At 43.4% G+C, this 20,061-nt stretch overlaps 1 protein-coding gene and 1 long non-coding RNA gene across 4 annotated transcripts in view; both read right to left on the bottom strand.

The window, feature by feature from the left end:
- Positions 1-20,061, bottom strand: part of LOC105201419 (rho GTPase-activating protein 20) — a 222,250-nt gene that overhangs the window by 98,171 nt on the left and 104,018 nt on the right. Inside the window, exon 1 of one of the 3 annotated variants that reach the window (XM_011169424.3) lies at positions 6,716-7,866. The exons of the other annotated variants lie outside the window; for them this stretch is intronic. Coding sequence (XP_011167726.1) covers positions 6,716-7,036 — 321 coding nt within the window. The 5' untranslated portion in view covers positions 7,037-7,866. Of the gene's footprint in view, positions 1-6,715; positions 7,867-20,061 lie in introns of those variants that run through there. 3 annotated transcript variants of the gene reach the window in all.
- On the bottom strand, positions 4,621-6,709 carry LOC120358950. The gene is made up of 2 exons (XR_005575839.1): positions 5,774-6,709; positions 4,621-5,700 (listed from the first exon to the last, which is right to left on the bottom strand). It is a non-coding gene; the product is annotated as an uncharacterized LOC120358950 (long non-coding RNA).

Genomic DNA, 20,061 nt, shown 5'->3' with positions numbered 1-20,061 from the left:
CTTTATAATTTATTGACTCGAATGGACAACACAATATGGCAAAGATGCAAGTTATTCGCTTCGGGTGCAAAAATTCAAATTTTTTAGCCTCGATCCTCTTGTACAAGAGAGCTCGATATGTAAAAAGCTGGCACCTCGAACGTTCGAGAATCTCGTGGCGGATCGGCCAAAACGGGAACACAAAAGCGAACGTTAATATAAATAAAATGAAGAGAGAGAGATAACAATTCGCTGGACGATGTTTAGCGTTCGGGATTCGGCTACCGTGCTTCATCACCCACGATCGCCGATCTTATCGTGCGCCGAAACAAGGTAGCGCGAGGCAACGCTTCCTCAAGACTTCCTCGTGTCTCTCGTGATTCCTTGCTCGCTCGCTGTGCCACGATTTAACTAGCTGCACACCGACAGATCCCTATCTCGTATGCGGTTGCAAGCGGTGGACACCGTTCTTTCTCTTTCTCTCTCCCCTCGCGGTTCGTTCAAGAAGGGCGGATCGTTAATGGCGAGTTTACACGGGGTCAGTAGCGAGTCAAGTGGCAAGTTTATCATTACATCCTTTTACGCATTTTCAAAACGCTTATTTCTTTTCCTTTCCTAATGGTATAACGATTGAAAAAATGACACGTACAAATTATTATCTACGAGCTTTCGAATCTCTTTTAAATAACAAAACATATATTTTGTTAACTTTTTAGATGGCAAAAGCGTGATTGAAAAGGAAAAACAGCCTTTGAGAATTTACATCGCTTCCCATTTTCTTCATAAATTTAATGTAATTAGAATCTATTGAAAATTATTACAATAATGCAATTAGAGACAATCGTAACAGTACTGTTAATGAAAAACAGTACTGTTAATGGGAACATTGATAACGACCCGATTGAGCGGCGAATGCTTCATTACTGGCTCTTTACAAGAGTGAAATTGAGGCTAAGTGGAATATTAGCGTGATGATGGAGAAAAACAAGTGTGCCCGAAAGTAGAAGACGTTTCTATTCACTTCCTTCGGTAACCAGTAATTTGCCTGATAATGCCTTTCTACATCTTTCTGTAGTAAACACAAGTGTCCACGCGAGGATTCTCCGTGCGAATCGTGCGCGTACGTCTCAAATGAATCTAGTTAGTAAAATAAACATGGCCCAACGTTCCACCGACTTTGCACGTACAAATTTGGTAAATAGCCCGCCAAGAACACGTCCATTTAACTTGGCCCGATAACGGCATCATGTAAAAACCCGCCAAGGGCCAAGGGTCGCGTCCCGACGACGTTGCTAACGCGCATCGTCTCTTTTTGATTGCATCGCGAAATTAACGGCGTCTCACGTGTAAACCCTTTCGACGCGGGAAAGAAAGAGGGAGTCACGAAGGCGGGAGAGGCGGGGGAGGTAAATGTAACGAGGAAGAAGCGACTCGACCGAGGTGGTGATGAGGGTTCGTAACGTAACATTGCCCAGGGTAGGGCAATGTCGTCGTTAAGAGCCGCTCGAATTACGAACATTCGGCGTCCGCTTTTAGTGGTGGCCTTAATGCCCCCTTCGATCGCCGTGCGTGTGTATGTGTGTGTAAGTGCACGCGGCCAGGGGAGAGATACAAAGCGTTGCTTCTTGGTGGGTCGTCGTTCAAATACCGAGGTCGTTAAAGAGCCACGCAATTTCGTCGAATTACGAATTGCATCGCTCTCCGCCTCAGCCGACGACGACACTTAATAACCCCCGAGAGACCGCTACGCACAACGTTTGTGCACGGTCACGAGTGGCAAAAAAAAAAGAAAAAATAAGGATAATTTTTAAGCAAGCAAAAGCGAAGCGATCAGCGTAATTTTGACTCAAATTTGTGAAGCTCTTTACGATAAATGAGTTATGAATTAAATGGATTATGAAGAGAAGAAAACGTCAAGTTACGAAAGCGAGAAACAATGTGTTATTGGCTCCGGTTATTTTCATCTTGGTACAACATCTTTTGAAAAATCGCAATATGCGCAATGGCTGTGAGCGCGCTTAGACTTTAAGTCGCGAAAAAAAAGTTTCTCATTTACTTTACTTTCTTTTTTTAGGTAATTAACAGAAGAAAATTAGCTTTTCAGCGTCGTCTTATTTAACACGCGACCGAGATTAGTTTCGAGAGTAAATTACTTGGACAAATTACTTGCCAGGCAATTAGTGCAATTATTTCACTTTTATGAATATTTGGAATAAAATTCCCGAGCCCTAATGAATTAATGGCGGCGGTCTACGTTTCACTTCGACGGCTATGATAGATCGTCGCGAGGTATCCGGTTTCTATAATCTAATCACGGTAAGCATTGCACGTTGTGTGTGTGTGTGTGTGTGTGTGTGTGTGTGTGTGTGTGTGTGTGTGTGTGCGCGTGCGTGCGTGTGTGTGTGTGTGCGCGTGCGTGCGTGTGCGTGTGTGTGCGCGTATGTGTGTCGGACTACGTAACGCGATTTCGCGTTCGTCGAGAAGGCGCGGATCGACCGCGGGGCGCGTGCAATTTGCACGAATTACAGACACGTTTGGCCATTCGCGGTACGTCGTCGTATTACGCTCGGTGAAAGCCGGTGATTTTACGGTGCGATGGGTATTCAACGTTCGAGGCTTTGATCGCGAGCAAGGTTAGGAGGTAAAGGGTGGCAGTCGGGGAGTTAGTAGCGTATCCGTGCCGCGCTCGTGAAAGTCGACGACGACGACGACGACGATGAAACACGCGACGATAGAACGCGCCGAGAGAGGACCGCACGATTTTGTGCCGCGTAAATCAATTCGCGAACAGCTCGTACAATTAACACCCGTCTCTACGAGAAGTAGCCGTTTCTCGAGTAGAAAGTCGAAAAACGAAGGCCGAGTGACGAATTTTCGTATTTGCATAACCATTTAACGCCTAATCTTGACTAAAAAAAAAAAAAAACGTGCGAAAAATGTATTTGGGTTGTTAAGGACTAATAAAAATGGAAAGTTAAACGGAGCTCATGCTACACTGAGAGAAACGTTTGGTTGCATAGTGATGAATTTCATAGTTATAATTACTAAATATATAGTTATTTTCATCAAACAATTTGTAGCCTTAACCAAATAATTATTTTCAAACAACAAATTGCAAAAAGTTTCGTTAAATGTAATCAAGTTTTTGGTACTAGCAACTACAAAATTCGTTTGATCACTATTAAACCAAACGTTGGTTGATCTTATCAAACCAGACTTCTCTCAGTAATATCAAAATTATTCGACAATGTATCTAAAGATTTTTAATTGGAAAATTAGTCTTTTCTGTTATCAAAACAATATTATATATCGTCCGCTTAAAAAATTTTTAATTAATTTTTTTATTTCAAAATTGTTAATATTCAAATTGAATCGCGTACACATTTTTATATGTGTGTTATTCTATATCATTTTTGTAACGTGACTACATGCATTTTCATTTCTGGTCCCCGTTTTCTTCTTGTATACATTTCAACATGTACATTTATCGGATCAGTTGCAGCAGTGCAGATAACGTAAATTGGCGATCTCAGTCAAATACATGTACTTCTACGTAGCAAATGCGTGATCAATGTGCTTAGAGATCGTCGACGACCTTGCGCGATACGGTAAACAAACGATCCAACTCGAAACTGCGGCCAACATTTTTTCATTCGTATCCGCTCCGTTTACGTGTCGATGCAAACACGCGAAAAAAAAAACTAGCCTCTTACTCCGCGACAATAGGTATACTACATTTTTCAAATATTATACGAGGAAATATTCCAATTAATTTTTGGGCGCGTGCATTCTTAAGATTCCATTTTCAAATATTTTTTTTAAGCGATATATCTCAATTTCCCAATGAACTTATAAAGGAATTCAACGAACATATAGTCTTAGAAATTGTATTTTAAAGCACATGCACTGAAAAAAAAGTCTAATTATAACTATCAAATGTATAGTGAAATAATATCAATTAAATATTTTGTCCGAGGGGGAATTCACAACCCAAAATTTTGTACACCAATGCCGATTTTTGGCATTGCTGTAAAACACTGCCGACATTTTTGTACACTGCCGACAATGCTTATTGTTAGTCAATGCCTACAATGCCGTCAATCCTATATTAAAATTAAGGCAATGCCATGCAATTATGAACACTACCGCGTGCCCATTATCATACGCCAATGCCTGCCCAAGAATTCTAAAGCTTTCCCGAAGTATTCAAAAATTTTTGTGCTCAACCCCATGATCGAAAAACCGACTCTGAAGTGAGCTCACCACTCCCCAACCACTGACGACAATGCCGTCAATATTATAGGTCACTGCTTACTTTTTTCGGCAGTCCACTGCCGAAATTTTGTACACCAATGCCGGCTGTGAATTTCCCCTCGATTTTGTCAATATAACCAAAAATAATTTTGTGTTTCTAAATGTTTAGTAAGTATTATCAAATCCGGTGTAAGTTATTGAATATTTGGACAAGTGAAATTATTTTTGGTTACATTAGCCAAATATTTAATTGACATTATTTCACTATACATTTGGTAGTTATTACCAGTCTTTTTTTTTCAGTGTGGGGCACAATATTTTTGAAGTCAACTCTGTTCTCTTATCATTCTCGGTACGTTGGCGTCTCGCTTTTGTGATTTAAGAATCTTCTCACGTCGCGTACTCTATTTCGGTGGTTTTCGAAAATTGACCTGTACCACTTTCGAAGTAAAAGGCATGTGAAAGGTAATTTATGCTACCGCCAAAAGCAAACAGTTATAAGATGTAACGCGCGTAAGACAACGAAAGGAGCATCGCAATAACATAACCGACCTGTGCGAATTACGTGAAGCTCATGAAATATGCGTGCGTATAAATATAAAAACCGCCGCGTTACGGAGTAATTATATAATCAGGTTGCGATACGCACATTGTGATGTCTGTTTACTCGTTTAATTAAAGAGAGAGAATCACCGCTCATCCAAATGAGATTATAACGAGGCGAGTAATTGTAAAGAGAAGTTTGGTAATAAAACCCTGGAAAAAAGAGACTGCTTTTTCCCCGAAAATACCGTATATTCATTTCTTGAACGGAAAGAACAATGTCTTGCCGAAATACAGATCTGAAGATAATTCAATTAAACCATTTGAAAAAAATTGGTCATACAATTTTTTTCATATAATTCGATATGATCTCCAAATCTGTATTTCAGCAAAATTTTTTGCGGATGCTTAACGTGATCGCTAGAACGTCAAAACATTTTGCTCGAATGTTTCCTAACAGAATAATTTTGACAGCACAACGTAAAATTATTTTCTGGTCTGTATTTAGCGAAATTTTTAAATACTACAATAAATTTGTTCTTTCCGTGAAAACTTTGTATAAGAGCGGCAAAAAATTTCGGATAAATTAGTATTATTTATAAAACTGTAGTTCCAAAGATTTATGAATTATTTTGTAAGCTTATTGTATTTGATGGAGAGAGTTTATATAAACTTTATTATCTTTATTCGTACCTAATAAAAATATATAATGCTATCTCGTTGAAAAGTGATTCCATCGTTTGTTGGTTTCACATAAACATAACATTATCAATATAGATAAACTCTAGCGTTTATATCATGCCGTAACTATTTCCTAGCTCGTAACATCGGCCTATTATAATATTGTTAACAAGAAGGCGAGTGTGTGTACAAAAGTGCGCGCGTTTTTACCCATTCCGCGAGACTATCGTTTTTATCCTTAACCTGTCCTATGTAAACACATACGCAACATACACACACACACCCATTCCGCGAGACTATCGTTTTTATCCTTAACCTGTCCTATGTAAACACATACGCAACATACACACACACACACGGCGCAACGCGTAGAATGTGGTTGTCAGTTACGAATGCCTGGTACCTACTCTACTGGAACAGCAGATTACCCAATCCATAAATTCGTAAAATAATTGACGCGTACGATACCCCCGACATTTTGCGGACGTGCGTCACGATCCGATTCCGAGCACTTTCGATAGCTCGCGCGGCCCAAGATCGTTAATACGTAACGGACCGTTGCACCGATACATTCCCAACAGTGAAACCGATCCGTTTTGAAAACGCAGAAACTTGCGTTACTAGGTACCGAGAGGGATTAACGATTACGCGGAAACGAGTAACTCGCGGTTATCGATGGCGGTATTTCGTTTAACACGCAATTAATGAATAATCAACTGTTAAAGAGCCTTTTCTAAAATGAAAGCTCCCATCTCTCTACCTCTTCTTGCGCAAGATTATTCCGTCTTCTAATTCCAAATGAAATACTTGTTCGCTCAGTTTACCCGAAGCAAGTAAAACGACGAGATTGTGCGTGCGCGGGTACTCGTAAAATGCAAATGGAATCCTACAATGCGGAGGATTCGCGATTCGCTTCCGGGACGAGTGAAGCGTATTGTCTGACAAATTTTCAAATTTTGAAATTTGAATTTTGGAATTTTTCAAATCGACGCAGCCGATTGTCAATCGGATCGCGCGAAAAAAAGACGGGAATTAACTTATCCTCTAGGCCGTGCCGAATTGCGCGTCAAACGCACAGAGCGTAATTCGTCCTTGTTGTTCATCGAACGTTAAACAAGCACAGACAACGCTCCGCACGCTTGACGCGCAAATTCGGAGCGTACTCGCTAATTGCGCGCTTCACGCTCCGAGCTGCCGTCGCTCGAGCAGACCTCCCTCCTGGACTCGGTGCAAACCGAGTCTCCGAGGCCTCTCTCACCTCTTTCATGCCGTCGAGCCTGCCGAGGCTCTTGGTGCCGCGCAGCGGTGGAAAGGCGACGTCGTGCCAGCTACCGTTGGCGGCGTTGCAGGTCTGCAGGTGGTCCGACTGCGACGAGTGCAGCGCGCGCGCCCTGCTCTTGCTCTTGCGCTTGTCCAGCAGATGCTTGGCCCTGGATTTCCTCACGGGCACGGCCGAGTCGTCCTCCGGGTCGCTCTGCACCTCCCAGCGCGACGGCGACTTGAAACGCCGTCGCGGACTCGTCGGCGAGGTCACCGGCGAGGTGAGCCTCTGCACGAGGGTGCCGAACATGGTCATCATCAATCGGTCGCGGGGGTGCACGTTTGGGCGAAGCTTCTTTCCCTTTTTTTTTTGCCAAAGGCTCGAAACGCGCGCCTTCAATCGTCGCGCATCGTCGCCACCGTCGCCGGCATCGCCGACGTCGTCGTCGTCACTGTCACTATTGTGCTACTCGTGCAATGTGGCGGCGAGATCCACAGGTGGTTTTGACACTGCCGCACAACGCGTGACTCGCACGCGCGCGCAAATAGCTCGACGCGGAGCGGGAGGGTTAGAGAGAATCGCGTAAGCGACTCCGAGATCCTTCGGAGCTCCTTCGGCGCACAGCAGTCCCCGACTCCACGCGAGACACGCGACAAAAAAAAAAAACAGCAAAGGATTCCAAATTTCCTAGCGAATTATCGCGATAATCTCGGTTCGCGGACCCTCGCCCGCCCGCGGAAATGCAAACGCGCGAAAGGACGGACGTGTGTCGAAGACACAGCGCCGAGGTGGGAAAAAAACAAAAAAAAACAAAAAAAAACAAGACTCGTCGAGAGTCGGCTCGAAAGTCGGCACACGGCGGGCACAGGTATTTGCCTTCGGGCGCCGTGCGGCGCGTCGCTCTCTCGCAAAACACACTACCGAAAACACGCTCCGCGCCTTCGAACGACGACAGTCTCCAGGGCGGAGACGAACGCGGGACGTCACGCGACGCGCGAGAACGGAGCACGAGTGTCGCCGGGTATGAACGCGGCTCGCCCCGTGCGTACCGTGCGTGCGTGCGTGCGTTCGCACAGGCAAAACACGCGTCGAAACGGCGACCGTCCGTCGCGGATACGTGCGAAATCAAACTGGTCGCGCGGACAACTGCTCAACTGCCGCTGCCGACTGGTTGGCTTCGCTCGTGCGCGCCGGAGACGGCCGAGAGCGCGCCGGAGACGGACGAGCGCGCGCGGAAACGCGCGAAGCCGCACGACCGTGGTAGTTTCGTGACTGACGGGGACGGACGAGCGAGGGCGCGCGAGGGCGAGGGCGAGGGCGAGGGCGACTTGCAGCCGCGCACACGGTTACCATGGCGATCGGGACTGATTCTCCCTCGGGCCTTAGCGCGAACCGTTCCGTCCTCGCGAAAGAGATCCTCTCGGTGTCTGTGCACGCACGCACGCACGCACATGTGCGTCAGAACGCACGTTGCGCGGTTTTCCTTGAGACGGGAAACGTCAAGTATCGAGAAAACTAATGGAAAACAAAGAGCCTTTGTTTTACCTTTTAAGCCGAGCTTCCTTAGACGCGGGATTTTTCATTTGTTTTTAGAACGTTTCGAGTATAACATTGTAATCTTTTTTGTTAAACTATTAAAAAATGTATATCGAGCAGAAAAATATATTTAAAAAACTATTTGAATAATATAATAAATTTCATTCCGTTTTAATTGTCAATTTGCGTTTAGAACTGGAGGAAATTGTTAAAAACAACGAGGAATTCATACAAGTTCCCAACTTCAATATCATAAAACTGCACGTGTCACCTGTTGCAGTGTACGATGGTTTTTCTAAAACATGTAATATAAAATGCGTAAATGTAATCGATGAAACTTGTACCATGATAACGGTTACGAGCAACCGATAAAGGTTGATATCGACTCTAGATTCCGGAATGAATTCCGGTTTCTAAGCGTTCGGTTAATTAATAGTACGGTTACTGGTTTAGTTGCTTCGCAGTTAATAATCTCGTACGTGTCGAAGAAGGTAAACGAGGGTTAGTCGCGCGGAACTTGGAATAATTGCCAATAGTACGATTATCAAGTCACTTATGCTAATTCAAATAATAGACGTAAAAGCAGAAACCGCGCTTTAAAGCGTTGAAAGAGACTAAGCAGGTGTGACTGACAATATCGCGAATATCAGCTGGATTTTCATGTAATATTACAAAATTATTGCGGTAACTCTTGCAGAGAATTAGCGTACTATTGACATTAAGACATTGAGAAACTTCCGTTTCTCTAAATCTCAATGTCGCGCGTGCAAACGAATTGTGCGTAAAGCTATCTCAAACGATTAGCTTTTAGCTCCGCAAAGTTTTTAATAAGTTGTAACCGTTTCGCAAGTCACGAAATTGCGTGACTCGCTTCTCGACTATGAGAAGCCTCGGGTGTTTACAAATCTTCGCGATTCTCGCAACACGAGACAAACATTTTGTCGAGTGCCGTGTGCAACGATTTACCCTGCTGCCGTCTTTGCCAAGGTTCTTGGAGGTAATTAACGATCATCGATCCACGCGCCAATTCGCCCTTTCATCTTCAAGGACATCGGAGGTGGAGGTGGAGCAGGGCGTGAATCTGCGCGCGGTGGTTTCTTATTACTCGAACGATATCATTAGAGTGGGAACTCGTCAAAACTTCAATTATTCCCGTGGCTATATACGGCGAAACGAGGGGCTTGATTAATAGTACGCGAGTGCGCCTCGGTGTGTATGTGCGCGGTGTGTACGAGTGTGCCGTAATTATTAAGCGAACACGTAATTAGCGTGTATCACCCGATACCCGTAGCGCCCTTCTTTTCGCGCGCTTCTTTTCGCGGAGACAGCGCTTATGAGAAACTGAATTACGCGCGGCGAAGAATAATTGTGACCAGCCACGTAGCCGTGATTCTTCCCCCGTGCTTGTTCAAACATATTTTTCGTTTGCCGTCCCTCCATCCTTCATCCTCAGCCCACTTCCTCCCGATGCGATTAAGATAGCCGACAGACGTTAGTCGGAAAACTCGGTGTAATTACGGAACTCGCGTCGTGTGTGTGTGTGTGTGTGTGTGCGTGTGCGTGTGCGTGTGTGTGTGTGTGTGTGTGTGTGTGTATGTGTGTGTGTGCGTGTGCGTGTGCGTGTGTGTGTGTGTGTGTGTGTGTGTGTACAAGACAGCCATAACGAGCTAGGCGCAGTCTTATTGACGTACGCGAGAGATAATGCAACTATGCGGTGTTCATTTTACGCTAGCGCACGTGTAACGTAAAACTGCTTTGTCGCCTTGTGAGTCACATCGTACGGCAAGACGATTCTAGTGTACAAAAGACGCACGTATACGTGTGTCTGCTATTGAATGCGGCGAATGAATCGCACGCAACGTAATTACGTGAGATGATCGGTAATATTCCGATGTATGTGCGACTCGTGTTGGTGAAGTATCGAAGAATGTAACCTCGAGAATTGTTCGTAATAGCATGTATGTATACTGTAACAATCGTAAGCCGAGAAGCCGCAGACGTATCGTTACTCGATTCTTAGAAAATGATCTTGAGATCTCTGCACCTAAAGAATCTGCATATACACCGCCTGTGATACATAGCAATCAAAATATCGGTTGTTTTCGATACTTCAGATCATTTTGTGCGTACTAAAAAATATATACAATGAATTCCTGACCTGTTGTAAACAGCGATATAAATGTAACGCAAAAATAATTAAATAATATAGATTCGAGGCCGTGATTTGTATACAACAAATTAAATGGAAGAAGAACCATTTTACATGCAGTTTCCAATAAGTTCGACTAAATTGGAAACCGAGGGGGGTAACCACTAATTAAAATGTCCCACAGATTACATGATTTCATATGATCTGATTTTATCTGATTACACAATAATTTTTCGTGATTGTATACGTAATTATCAAATTTCTTGCGATTAAAAATGATTTTATTTGACTAGAAACATCATTATTTGTTAATTTCTTTCAAATAAAATTAAATTGAGGGTTAGCCACTCGGAAAATAGATATATTCAAGACTTTATTGGGATTCATTATGATTGATAAAAAATTTTTCTAATAAAAGGGTCATAAAAATTTTTTATAATCATTTTTTTTTTAAAAACGACATGAAAAATTAATTACAAAAGCCAAAGGCTTGTACTAATTTCATCAAATTTTATGATAGCCATTCATAATTTCATCATAAATTTCATGATAATTACACAAAAATCCAAAAGATTCTTCTGATTTACATATGATTTCTGGTGATTTTATTATAATTTCTGATGATTTCATCTGACTCTGTAATTACATTTAATTGCAAAATGATTGTATCAGGATTTCATAATGATTTCAAGGACACTGTCCCACGATTACATTAAGTGGTTATCCGCTCGTTGGAAACTGTGCAGTAAATAAAAAAATCACATATGAAATATTTCAACACCAAGATCTTGCTATGATACTGTCATAAAAAAATTAAAGTAATATTAAATAATTAAAGTAATCTTAATTTCCTAACAGTTACTATTTTTAATCCATTATTTAGAAAAAACGAAAACATTATTTAGTAAATGAGAAGGTTCGCTAAAAAGTCTACAGAATACAATTAAAGAAAAGAAATTAACATAATTCTCGACGTTGTATATACTGCCTGTATCTCGACTCGCGTTTTCGCCGCGAGAGACTTAAATTTCAAGCTTGCGTCAGGTGCAAGGGAAGAAAATAAATATCCCAACTATCGCAGCATCGCGTCACTCTCGTGCTCCGGCCATATTTTTTCTCACGTTTCTGCTGCTTTGGGCAACGCCTGGCGATTCGCGTCCGCGATTACGACGAATTCTTCGCGACCGCTGCAACGTTTATCTCGCATGACGATGTAACGGGGAATAAATATAAGCTACGAAAAATCCCCCGTCTCCTCCCAAACACCCGATCACTCGTCGCGTCATTATGATTATTGTTCGATTAACAGGACGACATTTTTTCGAATATTTTATATTTTATATTTTTTCAAACATTTCGCCCGATGGAGATCGCCCTCGGAATTTTTAGCGAACGCAAATGCTGCCGCAATAAACAGCAGTTATCACGAAATCATCAACGACGGCTTGTGCGATGCGCTCTTTTAATTTCCTTAGTGCCTGGCGCAATTTACACCTGTTTTCTCGGATATGTATCGCGAATGCCGCGAAAATAAGCGACTGCAAGATATTTCCTGGGAAAGGATAAATCTTGGAGCGCACCGCTCATAAAATTTCGTTGTTGATCCGAGAGATATATAATAATTCTCCGCCTCATTCGCCAAAGTATTACCCAAAAGTTATTTTTTATCCTCTTTTGCTCTTGGAAGAGATTTTGATCCTACACGGAAAGAGGCAAATTGTACTCTAAAAATTTAGCTAAATAATAATAAAAAAAGATCAGAAAATAATTTTATGTTGGACTATGAAAATTATTATGTAAGACATTCAAACGTGGTGACACTGCTGCAAAAAGTTTTGACATTCTAGCAACCGGCTTAAACGTCCGATATAAATTTTTTAATAATTAACGTAATTACTTTTAGATGTGTGGATTCAATAAAATTGTTCTTTTCGCGCAATTTGTTAAATATACACCTAAAAGTTTTGTTAAATATAACACGAGTATCATTCACATTTTATTTCTTTAGCCTTTTTTACTGTCCAATAAAAAAACATTCGCCATTTGTCTTAGAACGGAATCGCGAGTACTTTTTACACATGGGGATAACCGTATAGTTTTCTCTAATATTCGCCTTCGCTTTCCGCGAAAACTTTTGTACTCGAGAGACAAAGTGCGCGACATCGTCGTCTATTTGCTTCCTGCACGAGTCACGGTCGCTATTATTTCGTCGCTTTTGTCTACCTAGACGAACAATGAGTCACCGCTGTGCGGAAACGCCAGATTCGCACACGAATAAAAGACGTAATAAAAAAATAAATTAAATTCTAAAGTTGATTCGATAGATTTGACAGATGATTCAACGGGTGATACCGCGCGTTTCTTTAGTAAGCGCAAAGATAATGTAAAATAAGATATTGCGAGACACATGGATTTATTTTGTAAAAACCGCTAATGACGACTGAACACTCCGTTGCTATTTTTCCATTTCGAGTCGCAAATGTTTTTTAATAAATAACTCGCGGATTTGAGTGAAGACTCAATGTAAATCGCATGTTTAATCTGTGCGATCTTAATTATTAAATGAGATATTAATTTTTGATAAAACTGCATTAGTTACTTAATTTGAGATTCGCCCGAAAATCTCTTAAAATATAATATAAATAAACTGTTTAAATCTATTAGCATTAATAGCGTTCATTAATTTGTCATCTGATTTTTCGCTAACATTACGATCGTTAATTAACTAATTAATGTTTCTTTTAATAACATCGGTACTAGCGCGTGCACATGCGAGTACTTACGCAAGAATATAGGAAAAACGTTTTCACGCTTCGCGAATGCACATTCCGCCGCTGTTCGCGGACGCTTACACGTCCACGGATGCTAAATATTCAGTTTTTCGATTGAATACGACGACGCGGCGCGGCGTCTATTTACCGAGGTGAGGCGAGGCTGCTAATGTAACGTCCGGGAATCTTGTATCGCCGGCCTTGGCGAAGATTAGATCTGCGCGGTAGCGCGGTCGAAACGCTTGTTGCACGCGTGGGCAACGCGAAAACGGAAAGAGAGAGAGAGAGAGAGAGACACGTCCTCGAAGATGAGGCGTCGAGACCGTACCTTCGAGAGTCCATTCACGCGTGTCCCGAGAGCGGAAACGTCCGCATCGATGGCTAATTAATTCTGAGCGTCGCGTCGCGCGACACGCATTACGCTAAATTAAAATGGTAGCGAAGCAATCGATATAATGGTTAACGATATCTACACGTTCACACACGCGAGTCCCACGGACTTTTCCCTTCGAGCGATCCCCGTCGCAGTGAGATAGAGAGCTGGAACCCGAGATCCTTGTAAAGGAAACACTCGTCCCAAGAGAGAGATAGAGAGAGATAAAAGAGAAACGAAAACTCGCCTGTGTTAGACGAGTAGGCAGATTTCAATATATTATGCAAGGCGACTCAAACTTTTTTTTTTTTTTTTTACCAAGAAATACGTCAAATATAAGAAAAATATTTTTTTACACGTCCGGAGTGTCGTGCACAAGAAACGGTTTTTAAACGATCCCGTATTTATTCTGCATACGCATTCTCCGTGCAACGCAAAACGAAAGCAAACATAAAATTGAAATTTTCGACGTCTCGGGTGAACAAATCGAATTCTCCGGTCGGAGAAGAGCTTCCGCGTGTGCGCGCTTGATTTCTCGTCCCTCTACAGGTTGCGTCTCGGCTGCGAAAAGAGAGGAAAGGCGGGCGTGATCATTCGTGACGGGAATCGGGCAGAAGTCCGTCTCGGAAGCGGCGTGCGATTCGCGCGCACGTTCCGTTCCATTCCGCTCCGTTCTCAGCGCGTTCCGCTCTTCGCTCCGCGTCGCGGTGCTCAGATCTAAGCGGGAGCGTTTCAGCACGATGGGAAAGTGGCCGGCGGCGGCTGGAACTCTGACGGGGCCGAAGTGTGCCGCACACTTCGACGCGGTCACCGATTTTCTCGCGCGAGCACGCGCGCACGTGAAACGTGCTCCGCGCGTATAAAGCGCACGGCACGGCGGCGGCACGGCGGCGGCGGCGGCGGCACGGGCGCAACGTTCGCGTATATATACTGTATAAAATACGTACGCGCGTGTAAACGTGGCGGCATGTATGTACGTGCATTAAATCACATATATACACACACACGTACGTGTAGCCGGGCGAAACGTTGCGTGCCGATTATACTGTCGGCCGGTGTGAGAAATATTATCCTTTGATCTCCGAGGTTCGAGCGCGCGCGCAGTTTCACTCCGGCAGGAAATTAACGACCGCGAGCTCGCAGCAGTTTCAAATACGAACAGCCGCGCGAGATTATCAGTCATATAAAAGGCCGGTCCGAGAGACGGAAGTAAATCGCGGGAAGTGCTCGGGGATTTGCCCGCAATTTCCTCCAGGAGCCGCAACGTACGTCACCACCAGAGAGAGAGAGAGAGAGAGAGAAAGAAAGAGACGCGATACACATTATCGCCAAGGTCCGCATAAATAAGCGCAATTACGCCGATTGATAAGCTATCGTGCATGCAGGAATCTTTACAAGATTCTTAAGCCGACGCGAACCTTCCACCGCGAGTAGCAAACACGCGAAACGAGATAGACTCGCGTTTTCCGTTGGTAATAATTCGACATACCTGAGATAAAGGCGCGTCGTATCCCAACTACCTAATAGAGAATCCCAGCCAAGATATTGCGAGCCGTACGGTCACGGAAACAGTAAAGAAAGAGCGATTAGTGTAATTATAAATCTGTAATTAGTGGGTGGGAACGAACAAACGCGTCCCGAGTATCGCGAATGACGATGAAAAAGCTCAAGCACGTACGAGTGAAAATAACACACGCGTGCGTGTCGCAACGGAAATGATATCGAGCGCAGTCATTCATTTCGATATTATTACGTAATATCGAAACTAAAAGTCCCCCCCCGTGAATAACGCGCAAACACGCGCGATAGAAATCTTATACGCGTGTTTACGATGCAAATAAAATAACTTGACAGAGTAGATATACAAAAAGTTGAAATGGCTACATAAAGTCCAAGGACCCGCGCGGTGCGGCGCGAAGCTGTAGAGCTGCGGAGCGGCGCGGCGCGACGGACGGCCTGGCGCGAGGAAGAGAAAGAGGTACAATTTACAGCATCTGTGCGCGGTACAGCGTAACGTGTTCGGTGGTCGTTCTCGAATCGTCGTGTCTAACAAGGTATGTGATCGAGAGTTAAGGCCGCGAACGAGATCGTTTCTTCGTGAAAGTCGCAGCGGGGCCAGCAGTCCCCGGGTGGGACCAGTCGGCCAGAAGAGGTACCGCGTTCCAAGGGTGATCGAACGACGACGACGACGACGACGACGACGATAGCGGTGTAACGATCCGCTATTCGAGAAACAGCGGGTCTAATGGCTCGCGCGCGATTCCCGTCGTGTCTCGCCGGTTGCCCATCGCTTGCGTAAATCGGGTTAATGGAGAGGTCAATGACGGAGAGGAGGTATTAATAAATGACTCCGACAATGGGCGCGGAATGCGCGCCTTGCGCCGCGCCGGCCGCCGAGCGTGCGCGAGCCTTCGTTTTGCAATCCGCGGAACGCGCGGCGGCCGTCGCCGTCGACTCGATTCCAACCTGCCAAAGTACATTCATTATCCGCGTCAATCTCTCGTCTGATTGATAACGAGCGATTCCGCGTCGTCGCGGCGTCGCATCCTTCCCAGCTACGGAATTAATTGGCGTCTCGCGCTGTGACGCAAACTCCTTCTTTTGTTCCGTTTTTCCCTCGAGTTTATCCCCGTTTCTTTTTCCCCTTTTTTTTTCTTTTAATTAATTTACAACGATCAGGATAAAAATCTTCACGTGCGATCGTAGTTCCTACGGATTCAATAAACTCCTGATTTTTAAAAATTAATAATACAGAGAGAAAGAGAGATATTACTTTCGCAAGTTGGTCTTGGAATCTTGACCTCACGCAACATTTCCGCGTGCTACACGTGTTCCACGAATACCAGGAATGATTGTACCATTCGAAGCGCTCCTTTTCCCGTCGACCGACAAATCCTCGACGAAGCTTCGTAGAATGTTCATGCTGTTTTCAATATTCTATCGCGTGATCTATTGACCTACAATTATTCTACGGCCTGCGTTATGCATTATCAGTACACCCGACCGTAAAACAGGTTTACGCGTTCGCATATCGAACTGCCGCTATTCGCATAATTATTTATATATTACCTTGTAAAGATGATAGAGGTTTCATTTATCTTTTGCAAGCTATCTCGTTATTTCTCGATTAGGCTTGCCCGTAAAACAGGTTTCAATGTAAAGTTTGCCTTCGCGCAATATTGTACTCTAATGCCCATTCGGCACGATTGTTTTACACGGTGCAACACCACCTGACGGAAAATTCCTGACTCAACCACGCGGCAAGGAAATCATTCGAGAGAGAACGGCAACTGTGATTAATGTGCTTATCTTTACTTTTGAGAAATTTGTCCGATTGTACTTGATCTTTCGTTCGCTTGAAATCGGACGCAGAATATCGTCATCACGTCAGGCAATTGAAAAGCATTTTTAACGCATTCGCAAGTGCAATCTATCGATGTTGTCGATGTAGATATTGTCAATGTACAGACAGGGATAGATGTTTTAATTATTGCACTCATTGTTCGTGAACGCGCGTCCCTCCCACACGCAGATGACGTAGATGGCAACGCTGATTAGATTCCAAGACTCTCTCTTTCTCCGCGGCAAGACGTGTCGCGTTACTTCGTTCGACGAATTTTTACCAGAGGGAAAAATCCGGCGGCTTTTATTCTTACCGTTCTCCAAGTCAATAGGGTTATTCGGTAAATTATTGCGTTGTCGTATCTCACCGCGAGAATCTAACGAAGCAGAGGTGCACCCGGCCGAGGAGCGCGCGCGGAAACGCAACGTCTCTATCTCCGCGTGCCGACGTTAATTTCTTTGCGATATTTTTTCGCGCGGGGCTGTGTTAATTGCGAGGCCACGTACTCCGATCGATAGAAACCCGCGCCTCGCGCGCATCGAGAATATGAAGACGATAAGATCTTAATTTCCCTTCGCGCAACAGACGAACCGCGAGGCCACACTTTGGTGGTCAATTTTCCGCGTGAAGGCAAGGTGTCCAGGCCTCTCTATCTCTCTCTCTCTTTCTCAATCTCCCGATGAGCCTTGACCTCGCGCACACATTGCGTTTCCGCATGCTCGCGGCGATATATTTCTCCTTTTCCACGAGACGGTACCGTCAAACGTGTACGCATCGCCACCATCAACACAGTGTCAGAATACATTTGGACTTTAGGCAATTCTGCAGCGCACGTTACTGTTAATACCCATTTCTTAGATGCTCGCCATCATTAAAGTGTACATTTCAAAGTTACCAAGATCCTTTATCACCTACGATATAAATTATATCGTATGCGCACTTTTAACTTATTGTTTTAGTTGCTTGTCTTGTAAATGGCGTATCTCGAAAAAATAATATTATCATGCTCTTACATGCTGCGAATTTTCTTACATGTTTTTTCCATATCGTATTTATCGTGCGGATTTCTATTAAAAAAATGTTTTCAGTATTTCTTCGATTCTTCATCTCTTTAAAAAAAAAAAAGAAAGAAAAGACGACCAAATAGACGACCAAAGCCCATGCAAAACACATTTAATCCAGATAAATTCGCGATAAAGTAGTCGGGAGACGAGCGAAAGGAAGAATTTCAAATTTTTATGCTCGTACGAAACAGAATCCGTAAAACATGCTCCCGAACAAAGCTCCCGGTGTGCTCGATTCTTCGTTTTTTTTTTTCTTTTTCCGGGCGAATCTCGAGGGGTCGCGGCTCTTAACGGTCCACGGCATATTGCATCGGTTGATTCGGCGTGCACACGTATACCCGGCGGAGATTCAAATGGGAATTAAAGCCCATGAGCGCGCACGTGCAAACAGGCAGGCCACCGGACGGACAGGACTGTGCAGCGCGACAATGGGGCATAACGCGCAGAAAAAAAAAAAAAACGAGCGCGAGTTATGTCCCGTCGTAATTTGCAATTTAGATTTTATTATCATCCGGTGGTTGCATAGTCGACGGACACGGATTGTCGTGTTTCCGTATCGACCGCGAGTCGATAATTTTCCGCGTCTCCTCCTGGCCTCTTTGCATGTTCAAAGTGACGACACGATTAGATACTCGACTTCATACTTGTCATTATAATACACAGAAAAAAATGATTTCTTCAAATTTAATAAATTTTATTGTATCCAAACAAGTTTGTTATTTGGAATGGTCCAAACAAGCCAATGTTTGAATTAATAAGTAGGATTGTTTGAATTTGAAACAATACATATCTTCGTCTTAAATAAATCATTTGTTTGAAACGAAAGATATATTCTCAATATATTTTGCCGTTTTCATATAAATAAATTATTTGTTTCATCGTTCGTATACTTATTGTAATCAAATAATATATTATTCGATTGAAAGATACTACTTAAAATAATAATGTTGTTTCTATCAAATAATAGAGGTTTTCTTAACAAAACAAAGAAAATTTTTATTCAAACAAATAATGTTTCGTATAAGCATATGTTATTTCAATGAGACAAATGATAAATAGGAATACTGAATCTAAAAAAATCTTTTCTTTGTGTACAATACATTTTACATGTCACAATTATTTCCAATGCATATATATATATTTTTTAATAAGTAAGCAAGCAAGCTGACATGATTTATGATTATGTAAAGGCTAGTAATTAAATGGAGCTCAAATGAGTTTTTTTTTCCTCGTATAGCGAGTGACGAAGCAAACTCATATAAATCAGTTGAGGATGAGGGAACTAACGCTTCGAGATGACGAAGGTCGTGCGATAACGTCTTCCGCAAATTTTAGATAACTGCGAACGTGCGGCGAAATGGCGCCTCAAATGAAACCGAGCGGCGGGCGTGCAAAAGTGTGCTAACGACGTGCAAACCTCCCTCGAGCGTGCATTTCCGCATTGCGTGCGAGTCTTTAAAGCACGGAAAAAGGCGCTTCGGAACACGACGAGACGTACGAAGCGCAGGCTCGCCGAGTAACGATCGCGGTTAACGGTACTGCAGATTGGTGTAGTAAAGGACCTGCGAAATCCTTTATAGAAGTGCGCGTGGCGATACTGTTGGCGTAACTAAAGCAATGTCACGTCTAAAAGCAAATAAACGGCGCGTTATACACGTCGCTCGTTCGTCGCGTCTGGAAAGTTGTGGAAACCTAACCGCAGAAAGGAAAGTCGATATAATAAGCAGTCAAGTTTATCGATGTAGATCTCGGAATCCCTTTTCGCCTATTCCACATTCTAATACCTGAATTGTAAGTTTTAACAACGGCAAAAAGCGGAATGCTAATTGCATGCTTGAGGAACCACGGCTCGTTTAACTCGCGTCGCCTCGCGTCGCCTCTCTAATCGCCGTGCTGTCTTCTTGCCAAGATCAAGCCGTAAACGCGGCTCTTTAAATATGAAATTATGCAACAGGAAATATTTATACTGATTGTCTCGTATGAGAGAATCTTGTCGCCGCTCTGGCATCAAAATCTTGTGTAACGTTCAGCGTAATTTTCTAATGGCTGACGATGATGAGAAAGCAGCGTCTGCCTCTACTCCAAGTTGAGATGATAGTTCTCTTGT

This window comes from Solenopsis invicta, chromosome 11 (genome assembly GCF_016802725.1).
Source record: "Solenopsis invicta isolate M01_SB chromosome 11, UNIL_Sinv_3.0, whole genome shotgun sequence".
Taxonomy (NCBI): domain Eukaryota; kingdom Metazoa; phylum Arthropoda; class Insecta; order Hymenoptera; family Formicidae; genus Solenopsis; species Solenopsis invicta.
The sequence above is the reverse complement of the archived record's forward strand: the minus strand, read 5'-3'. Positions and strand labels throughout refer to the sequence as shown.